At 53.4% G+C, this 10,063-nt stretch overlaps 2 protein-coding genes across 2 annotated transcripts in view; both read right to left on the reverse strand.

The window, feature by feature from the left end:
• LOC104387831 (diacylglycerol O-acyltransferase 2-like) overlaps positions 1-1,944 on the reverse strand; it is a 4,703-nt gene extending 2,759 nt beyond the window's left edge. Inside the window, exons 1-2 of the mRNA XM_009996623.1 lie at positions 1,905-1,944; positions 61-234 (exon numbers count right to left, since the gene is read on the reverse strand). Coding sequence (XP_009994925.1) covers positions 61-234; positions 1,905-1,944 — 214 coding nt within the window. The remainder of the gene's footprint in view (positions 1-60; positions 235-1,904) is intronic.
• Positions 1,945-4,038: 2,094 nt separating this feature from the next.
• Positions 4,039-10,063, reverse strand: part of IGBP1 (immunoglobulin (CD79A) binding protein 1) — an 11,787-nt gene continuing 5,762 nt past the window's right edge. The window contains exons 2-6 of the mRNA XM_009996624.1: positions 9,633-9,929; positions 7,678-7,873; positions 5,886-5,971; positions 4,444-4,553; positions 4,039-4,187 (exon numbers count right to left, since the gene is read on the reverse strand). Coding sequence (XP_009994926.1) covers positions 4,039-4,187; positions 4,444-4,553; positions 5,886-5,971; positions 7,678-7,873; positions 9,633-9,929 — 838 coding nt within the window. The remainder of the gene's footprint in view (positions 4,188-4,443; positions 4,554-5,885; positions 5,972-7,677; positions 7,874-9,632; positions 9,930-10,063) is intronic.

Genomic DNA, 10,063 nt, shown 5'->3' on the forward strand with positions numbered 1-10,063 from the left:
GGAGCAGCCGGCTGACAGCACCGGGGGGGCCAGAGAGGGGGTGAGCGGGTGCCCCCCTGCCTCCCCCCACCCCCAGGACCCTCCCCCAGAGCCCCCTCAGCTCACCCAGCAGCAGGAAGCTGAGCACCCACTGCAGGACGGAGAGGAGCTGGAGCCAGGAGCTCAGGTCCCACCGCGAGGGCCAAGGTGAGACCAGCAGGGTGCGCAGGGCTCTCTGGATGCTGGCACGGCTGCCTGTTTGGGGGGACACACACATGACACCCCGCCCAAAGCCACCGCGGGGTGCACAAACCCCTTCCCAGCAACCTGGTGGGGTCCGGGGTCTGGTGGGACCCACGGCTGCTCAGGTTGGGGTACAGAGGGGAGGTGGGAAGGGAGGATGGGAAGGGTGAAGCAGTTTGGGTGAGGAAGGGATGAGTGGGGTGGGATGGGGGGATGCTCAGCCCCAGAGAGCTCTGGACCGTGCCAGGAGGTGACCCTGGGCAGCACCAGGCAGGGGCGGCTGGCAGGCTGGGCATCCCCAGCCCAAACACATCCAGCAGCCTGGGTGCACCAGTGGAGCTGAGCACAGTGGCACATCCCAGGCCTTGCCTGTGCCCTCCTTGGGATGCTCAGGCTCAGAAGAGGATTCAGGGCTTCTTCAGCCAGCAAGCTGCCTTGACCCCCACCCCAGCCACCCCCAAGGCCAGCAGGCAGGGTGGCTGCCCATGCTGAGCCTTGTCTCCCATGGGGGACAGTCCAGCAGCTGCTCCACTCCCCCCACCACCCCCTCCAGACAACCCTGGTGAACCATTAACCACCCCGGGCTGGGTGCCAGGATCCAAACTCCATGTGCAGCCCCATCCCTCCTGCCCAAAACAGGGGCAGGAGTCCTTCCAGCACACTGCTCCTGGCCAAAGGTCTGCTGTGGCTGAGACCACCCAGTCTGGCCACAACTGTGAGTGAGCTACAGAATCATGGAATGGTTTGGGTTGGCAGAGACCTCCAGAGTTCATCCAGTCTGACCCTGCTGCAGTGAGCAGGGACATCTTCAGTTAGATCAGGAATGAAGGTTTTTTCCCAACACTGATAAAGCCAAACAGACCCCGTCAGCTCCTGCATCACAAAAGCCTTGTTTTCTTGGGAAAACAACCCAAAATCAGCAATGCTGGTCAGCTAGAGATGCTCAGACAACAGCAGATCTGTCCCCATGACTCCCCAAGGCAAGAGACCCTCGGGTTGGAGGAGAACACCCCAGTCTGGGTGGTTGGTGGTGGTTCAGCTCTTCCCAGCTCAACCCAAACCACGACCAGGACAACTGAAATGTCAAACACTGGACCCACCACCAGCATGGAGGGTTCTTCCCCTCCCCCTGAGCAGGGTGCCATGCTTTGAGCAATCTCCCCCCGCCCTGTCACTGTAGAACTTCCCAAAGCCTTTGGCTTTTTTTTCCAGGAAAGATGCAAAGCTCTGCCAAGAAAATCTGTGGCTACCAAACTGTTGCTTTTTTTTTTTAGTTCCTTTTTCTACTTTCCCCCCCAAGAATGTCCAGACCACAAACAGAAAAAGGGGAAATCCCACAGGTTCCACTGCCAGCCCCATCCATGGTGACAGAACTCTCTTCAAACCCGGAAATTTGGGTTCCACAGCTCAGAGCAGCAAGGAAAGACAAAAGGGAGTTTGCAGGAGCATCTTGCAGGAGCATCCTGCAGCAATGTTACCAAATGCACTGTCAGAAATGTCATTTCTGTTGAGCAACCCCCTGTTTCCCCTGGTGCTGTCAACCCCAAACTGCCCCAAACACCTCCCTTTCCCCCCAAGCTGCCTAAAGCAAAGAGACAACGGTGACAACAAACACCAATTGCCTGACCAACTCCTTGCCTTGGCATCCAAAACTATTCCAACACACTTTGGAAGTCTCTTACCACTCAGGTTTTGGGAACAGGCTGCAATGATGGTTTTCATGGTGGCAGGGTGTCCCACTCCAGAGCCTGGTCCTGCAGGTTAGAAGGTTGAGTTTGGAAATACCGAAGGGCGATTGATTGTGTGTCCAGCTGATTTAACCAGCTGACCCAAGGTAAACCCTGCGCTGCAGAGGGGAGCAGACCCACTCCAGCCATGGCTTGTGGGGTGAGGAGAAGACCTGGTGGTCCTTGGGAGGATGAGGAGTCCTGCTGAGCAGTGAGGAGCTGCTGTTGGGAAGGGCAGCTGCTGCTCCTCGGGAGGTCTCCACTCCTCAGGAAGGTGCCGGTCCCGGCCACCGGCCCCCCAGGAATGGTACCGTCCTGTGCTGGGTATTTCACAAACCACTGCCATGCTCCACTGCTGTGACCCCTCCAGGGCCACCCAAAAACGTCATCCTGCTCCACAACATGGGAACAGGGCCCACCAGACAGGCCCTGACCCTCAGCCCCAGCCTCCAGCGACCATCCCCTGCTCTGCGGCGGGGCCGGCCAAGGGCTGCCTGCCAGCCCAGGGAGGCTGGTGCTGCCTGGAGAGAGCTGGGGGGAAAAAGGAGAAGGAAAAGAAACAAAAGCAGCCAAGTAGCTTCTTAGGGTCTGCCTCTCCAGAAGCACTTGCCAGGAGGAGCCAGGTAACATCAAGTGTAGGGGATAAACACACATAGCAGATTCCAAGTGGTGTGGAAGCTAAAAATATGTTTCACGGGAGAGGTTTGGAACCCAGGAACTCACAAAAACCCACCATCTGCTTTTGTAGAGATTACCTGGATAAAAGGGATGCAGCAGCATCCACAGGGGTAGATTAGCTGAGAGGAGCTGAGACTGCTACAGAGAAAACATCTAAGCTCTTCCATTGCTTTGCTGGCCCCTCAGGGGTGCTCGAGTCATGCCAGTGGGAAGGAAAAACCCCGGATGAATTCAGAATCCAACTGTCCTCCAAGGTGAGGGAGCTCTCTGCTGATGGGTCCAACTGCACCAAATCACAGTCAGTCCCTCCTGCCCTGCTGCAGGTGTCACACTGCCTGTGTGCAAGCAGCAGCCACGCCTGGCTTGGTTTTTTATCCCAACATTTCAACAACTACAGCCATGCTGGGTGACTCCAGAGATTCCAGGCTCCGAGCTTTCTTGCCCAGGAATGTGCCTGCCCTGCTCCAGATCAGTGCCAGGTACAGCAGGGCAGTCATGCCCTCTCCTCTGCAGGATTAGTGCCAACAACTCCCCACCTTAAGAATCCAGACAAGGTTTTCTTCAGGGTTATTCTGTAAGCACAGTGACAACCAGGGCACTGCTTTGCTTTTGAACATGGCACCATTTGTCCACGTTGGCCCCTGTGGGCACACAGGTCAGGCACCAAGTCAGGTGTGCTACAGCCCCCTAGACACACCACACTGAGCACAAGCATTTCCACTAAGGAATTTGTACTATGTGTAGCATCAGCCTTTCAAGACTTCGCCCTCCAAACACCTGATCTACTTAAAGCAAACACCCCAAGCACTCCAGCCTGCCCGCTCGGGGAGGAGCGGTGGGATGAGCCTGTGGAAAGGCCACTGGACACCCAGCTGCACACAGACCTCCCTGCCCAGGCTGTGCTGTGAGCTGGGGGTCTTGGGAAGCTTGAGAAAGTCTGACACTGCCTGCTTCCCATCCCCAGCTCCCTGGTGACCAGCTTGGGTTTCTGTAAAGACTTGCTCTGCCTGTGACAAGGAGCCAGGGATTTTCAGGAACTAGGCAGCACAAGAGATTTTATTTTGGTTAAAAGATAGAGAAAAAATAAATACATCCACCCACAATACAAAGAGCAGTTTCCAAATCAATGTACTTTTCTTTCAAGGACCTCCTCTGCCAGGGAGAGCAGAGACAGTCAGACCCCTCAGAAAGAGCTCCACTGGCCAGGATCTCTGTGCTGTCACTGTACACGACCAGTGCCCTCAGCTGACTTTAAATGTACACCAAAGCAAACTGTCACGTTTCCTCCTTGGACTCCAGTGTCTCCCAGAGAAGCCATGGATCCCTCTGCATATGTACAGTGTATTTATTCCTGTATCTCCAGGACACAGGCAACTCTTACAGGATTTCCACTCCCTCTGCAGTGGGGGCATCAGCCCATGTTCTGCCGGTTGCCGTAGCCTCTGGGGTGTGTGTCTTTCCAGTCATCCCAGCTCCGAGCTTTCTGAAGAGCTTCCTCATCATCCTCCTCTTCTTTTTTCTCCTGCTCCTGCTTTTGCTGCTCTTCATCAGTTACATCTGCTGAAGGTCAAGAAGAGGAGTGAGGGGCAGTGAGATAGTGAAGGCATGTTCTCAGAAGTGAAGCCCTGCCAGGAGCTGGTTGGGAGACAAAGCTGGAACTTCCTCGAGCAACCCAGATATTCCCACAGCCTCATAAAGTCTGTTCTTACCTTTCCTCAGTCAGTGGGTGTTTTACACCCTGAAAATAGCCCCGTTCACCCTCCCCCTGGAGAGGCTTCCCCAGTTCTCTGCCCCAGCCTTTGCCCTCACTCAGTACCTGGTGCCCTCTGCGCTGTGCCCTGCTCAGACAGCCCTTCCCTCCTGCGCTGCTCGTACCAGTCGTCCACTGTCATGGTGGGCAGCCCAGGGTACCCCATACCAAACACTCTGTGGGGAGACAGAGACAGTCAAAGCACTTCAACATGGCTATGGATGAGCAGAAACACAGAACCATTCATTGCTTTGGTTGGGAAAGACCTTAAAGATCATGGAGTCCGACCTGCTCCCCAGGACGGTGCTCAGCCTTGAGCCTCACACAGCACCTCTCTGCTCCCCTGGAGCATCAAGGGGGGCTTGGGAACAAGGCTGGTTCTACAGCCTGGGCCACCAGCCACAAGGGCTCTGAAGAGTTCATCCTGCTTGTTCAGAGGACTGTTCTAGTCCAAAGACCTCGGATCACTTCCCCAGCCCAAAGGGGGCGCTGTGCTAGCACAGCTTGCCAAGGAGAGCCCTGGGAACTGACCCAGGCACGGTTTGCCTCAGAAAAGCTGAGGGCAAATCATGTCAAAAGCATGACAGGAAACCTGCTTCCTATCCCATTCTGTGCTTTGGCTGCCATGCTCCCTGCAAGAATCCCATGGTGCCCCCAGGTGTTAAGACCTGGATACCCTGGGGAAAGCCTTTCAGTTCAAACCTGTGTTGCTGGGACTGGTGACTCTCCAGCAGGTATCACATCTCCCCAGGGATCACTGACTTGAACTCACTGAAATCTTCCAGGAGATTAAAAGCCCACATGCTCTTTTTCAGCACCAGGCTCTTTGTTTTGATAGTGAAGGACAACTCTGTTGTATCACAGAGAGGTTGGAGGGGCAGATAAGCCTCTCCACAGCTTACAAACCAGCAAGCACGTGGCCTGTAAACTAACACAGGGGTATTTGCTTAATACAATCTGCTCTTCTGCCATCCTGACAGGAGGAGAAAGGGTTAGGCAGGACACTGCAGCTTGTTAGGGATGGAGAAGATCAGGGAAAGTGGCAGAAATTAAGGGGGCCTACAGGAAAGCTGGGGAAGGACTTTTTACAAGGGCTTGCAGTGAGAGGACGAGAGGGAATTGTTTTAAGCTGAAAGAAGAGAGATTTAGGTTAGAGTAAATTCTCTAGTATAAGGGGGGTGAGACACTGGAACAGGCTGCCCAGAGATGATATGGGGGCTCCATCCCCCCGGAGATGTTCAAGGGCAGGTTGGATGGGGCTCTGAGCAGCAACCATGGTCTCTCCATGGTCTTTAAAGTCCCTTCCAACTCCAAACATTCTGTGTTCCTGTGAAATGCACCAGATGCTCCCCCATTCTCTGCCCGGAGGCACAGCAGGTCCCACCTTGATGCAACCTGCTGCCTGAAGGTAAGGACTGCCTTTCTGCATTTGAAAAGAGTTTTCAGGCTTGACCTGAGAACAGAGCATTGCCTCCCACTGTGCCTAAAATCACCAGAAAACAACATACTTGGCCTGGGCAGCATCCCGGGTGAGGAGGAAAGGTCTCAGTGGAGGCCTGGCCGGCCGAGCAGCACCGTGGGGTGGAGCTGGAGGCTGGAGATGCAAACAACAGTCACCAGAGAATCGTGTGGGTGAGACTCCCCCTTCCCACCCCACACACAAGTCATGAAAGGTCTCGCCAAAAGAGAAATGCTTCTGCTGTCAGAGCAACACCCCAAGATGGACAATTCAGTCCTTAATCCAGTTGAAATCACGGGCTCCATCTGGGAGTTTCGACAAATCACTTCTCTTTGTGCCTTTGTTACACCCACCCTGCTCAGAGCAGAAAGCTGCCAGAGCTAAACCAGATCAGCTCAGATCAAAGCATGAAATATGGCTTATTTTTTTTTTCCCTGGGATCAAACCAGTCCATTCTGAAGCAAGTAGAGCTCATCAGTCCTGATGAGATCACCCAGGGCACTTCAGAAGAACACAGCTCTGCAGCACCAGTAATGAGCTGCACAAACCAGCTGTGCCAACAAAGCTGGACTGTGGTTTGTGTCAGCACATCATGAGCTTTTATTTTTAGACAGATGTTTTCTGTGAGTAACATAAAGCCTAGAAAAAAACCCAACAAAACTATTCTACATGGGAATTGCAGATCTAGGGGAGGCTTTCAGCATTCAGGATGGGCATTTCTTTGGTAACATCTGGACATTTCGCAGACTTGCACAGGCTTGGAAGAAATCACCAGGATCTTTTTTTAACCATAGAATCATTTAGGTTGGAAAAGACCTTTAAGATCATCATGTCCAACCTTCAGCCCTACTCTACCACGTTCACCATTAAACTGTATCCCCAAGCACCACATCTATACAACTTTTAAACACACCCAGGGCTGGTGGTTCAACAACCCTTCTGGACAGCTTGTTCCAGTGTCTGACAACCCCTCTAGAGAAAGTATTTTTCCTCATGTCCAGCCTAAACCTCCCCTGGTGGAGCTTCAGGCTGTTCCCTCTTGTCCTATCAGTATTTACCTGTGACAAGAGACCAGCACCATCCTTTCAGGCAGTTATAGAGGGCAATGAGGTCTCCCCTCAGCTTCTTGTTCCTCAGACTGAACAGCCCCTGCTCCTCACAAGACTTGTGCTCCAGGCCTGTCACCAGCCTAGTTGCTCTTCTCTGCACCCACTCCAGCACCTCTATGTCTATCTTGTATTGAAGTGCCCAAATTCAATTAAAAAATGTCCTTAGTTCTTCAAAGTGAAGGGTCTGGCAGAAGCCAGCCAAGTGGAGGAGAACCACTGCAGGCAGACTGGTTCAGCTGAGGCTCAACACTCTGCACCTCACAAGCCACCACTGTCTCTAGAACATGTGCCAGCACCAGACAAGTGACTAATCCAAAAACCACCCCACTGCCTGGTCAGTTTTAAACCAAATCCCACCCACTTGTGCTGTGGTTGAATCATAGAACCATTCAGGTTGGAGAAGCCCCTTGGGATCACCCAGCCCAACCATCATCCCCTAAACCACCTCCACCAACACCACATCCAAATGACCCTTCAGCACACCCAGGGATGGTGACTCCACCACCTCCCTGGGCAGCCTGTTCCAGGGTCTGACCACTCTTGCTGTGAAAAAATCCTTCCTAATGTCCAGTCTGAACCTGCCCTGCTGCAGCTTGAAGCCATTGAGCTCAATTTCAACCAACAACTGACAGAATAAAGCTTCTGAAACTGCTGAGGTTCATTTACCCACACCAGCGTCTATTGCCGGCTCTAACCACCCTCAGGACCTGCAGTGCACAAAAGCTCTCATACCTGCTTGGCTGTCCCTCTGCTCCTCAGGATGAGCATTTCTTGGTCAATGCTCTCAATCTCCTCCAGGCTGGTGCTGATCCACCTCTGGGTTTGCAGGATGTAAAACTCCCGTACCTGGGCCTCGTCCGCTTGCCCGCCCTCCACGCAGGCTCTCATGGAGGCCAACCTGTTCTCCAGCTCCTTCTTCTGCTTGTATCTGTCTCAAAGAGAACAAAATGAGACCATTTCAGGAACCTTCCTCTTAACACAGCTCAGATACAGTGTCACCTACAGTAAACAATTCCCTCTTTCCTAACAGGAGGTGCTCATGGCAGGTTAGAACCTGATGATCTCCAAGGTCCCTCCCAACCTTCACCATTCCATGAAATACCATCAAACCACCTCCTATCCCAATCCTCTTTTCCCAGAAGAATCCCAATCTGGTCCAAGAAGGCTTTGAAAATGCAGTTATACACACAACAAGCAACACCAACATCTCTTCCTCTCACCTTCCCCATCACTTCCACCCGTAAACTCCAGTTCAGACACCACCCAGAACCTTTACTGCTCTTAACAGCTTGAACAGAGTGTTCTGTATTTCAGAAGAAAATGGTACAAAAAAATGGGATGTTGGGATGGTTTCTTGCTGTAATGGAAGTTATCTCCTGACTGCTAAAAGCAGCTTTGAAACAGGTTAAATTTATAGGTGCCCCTCTCTGTTAGTTTTTTTTCTTTTCCTAAAAGTTGAGCAGTCCTTGGAAATGAAGCCTCCCAGGGAAAATCAGGCAATCCTGGCAAGATTAATCTCCTGGAGAAAATAGGACTTTAACTCACTGGCTCCTTCACTGGGAAAATACTGATGTTGTGTTGCTTCTACATGATACAAAGATACCAGCGAAGCTGCTTATAAGGTGGATTAAAACACTCTTCAATTCCCATTTCTGGTTTAGTGTGGGTGGGTTGTTTTTTTAATAGAATTTTGGTTTTCTGGCTATTTTTTTTTCCCCTTTTTCAAGAATCAGTTACTGAAGCAGCACACCTGCAGGCTAAACCCTGCTGTCCCCCTTCCTTCAGCTACAGTGCCAGCTGAGGGACAAAGAGGAAGAGCCAAGGAACAGAAACCTATGGGAGCTGAAGGGACAAGGACCACCCAAGAGCTGTTCTGAAAAATAACCCCACCCACAAGTTTGTTCTTGCAAGCCATGACAGCAAATGTAACTGGTCCTGCTCAAGTCCTGACCTGTTGGTGACAGAACTCACCAGGTAGGGCCCTCCTGTCTGCCCAGGGCAGGAGCTGAGGAGGGGGAGAGGCAGGAGCTGGGGAGGGGGGCACTTGCAGGAGCTGAGGAGGGGGGCACGGGCAGGAGCCCCCTGTGAGAGAGGAGCTGACAGCCCCCCCAGTGCTCACCCCCAGCTGATGTGCAGCCCTGACCAACCCGTGCTGCAGAGGCTTTGCTGTGCTGGAACCCCAGGCCCTGGTGTGTCCTCATGGCCCAAACCCATCTCAGCTGGGTCACTCACTGAAACATCAACCCTGTGTTTACATTCACACCATTTCAACAGCTCCTCAGCTCAGCTTGGGCCTCCCAGTGCTACCACAACAAGCAGCAACTTGATTGTTAAACCCCCAGAGGCACCAATCACCTCTTTTTTTAAAGATCTAACAAGCAGGTGGGCAGGAAACCTCTATCCTGGGTGGCTTTACACTGCTAGTGGTGATTAAAAACCAATCATAACAGCTTTTCTGCAGCTCTTCAAAGACCAGACATGAAATCTCTCCAACCTGTGTGCACTGCAATGCCATTAAAAAAACCTGGCACGTGTCTTCAGATGAACAGCTCATGATTATTCCACTGTCAAGGGCACCAGGACTTCCCTGCCAGTTCTTGTCTGCCCAACCTGGTGCTGCCTGAGGGTCTCCCCTCCCCTTCCACCGACTCCCTAAAGCCTTTCAGCACCACAAAGCAGGCACTTACCTCTCGATCTTGGCCTGCCTGCTGGAGGCCATGGCCACCAGGCTGGCCTGGGACCCCCGGGGGCTGCCAGCCCCTTCCTCTCCAGGGGGGCTGGGGCTGGCAGGGGGCAGCTGGAAGCTGCCCAGCCCGTAGCTCTTGCAGAGCTTCAGAAAGGCCCAGAAATGGGCCCGGGCGCTCTCCAGGTGCTCCAGCCTCTTGCTCAGGTCGACTTGTTTCAGCGTCAGGGAGCCCAGCAAGGCGGGCAGCACCAGGTACTGCAGGTCGGTCGAGGAGATCTCCTCCAGCTCCTCGTTCTCGCTGTGATGGGGGGGAGAGACCAGACCCAGCCCTCCTGTTCCTGCTGCGCTCCGGACAGACCCAGCCCACCCTGCCCAGGCCCGGGGGGGGGCGGGGAAAGCTCGGAGGGACCCTCCCCACCCCTGGGGGTCCCT

This window comes from Chaetura pelagica, unplaced genomic scaffold (assembly GCF_000747805.2).
Source record: "Chaetura pelagica isolate M959 unplaced genomic scaffold, ChaPel_1.0 scaffold103, whole genome shotgun sequence".
Taxonomy (NCBI): domain Eukaryota; kingdom Metazoa; phylum Chordata; class Aves; order Apodiformes; family Apodidae; genus Chaetura; species Chaetura pelagica.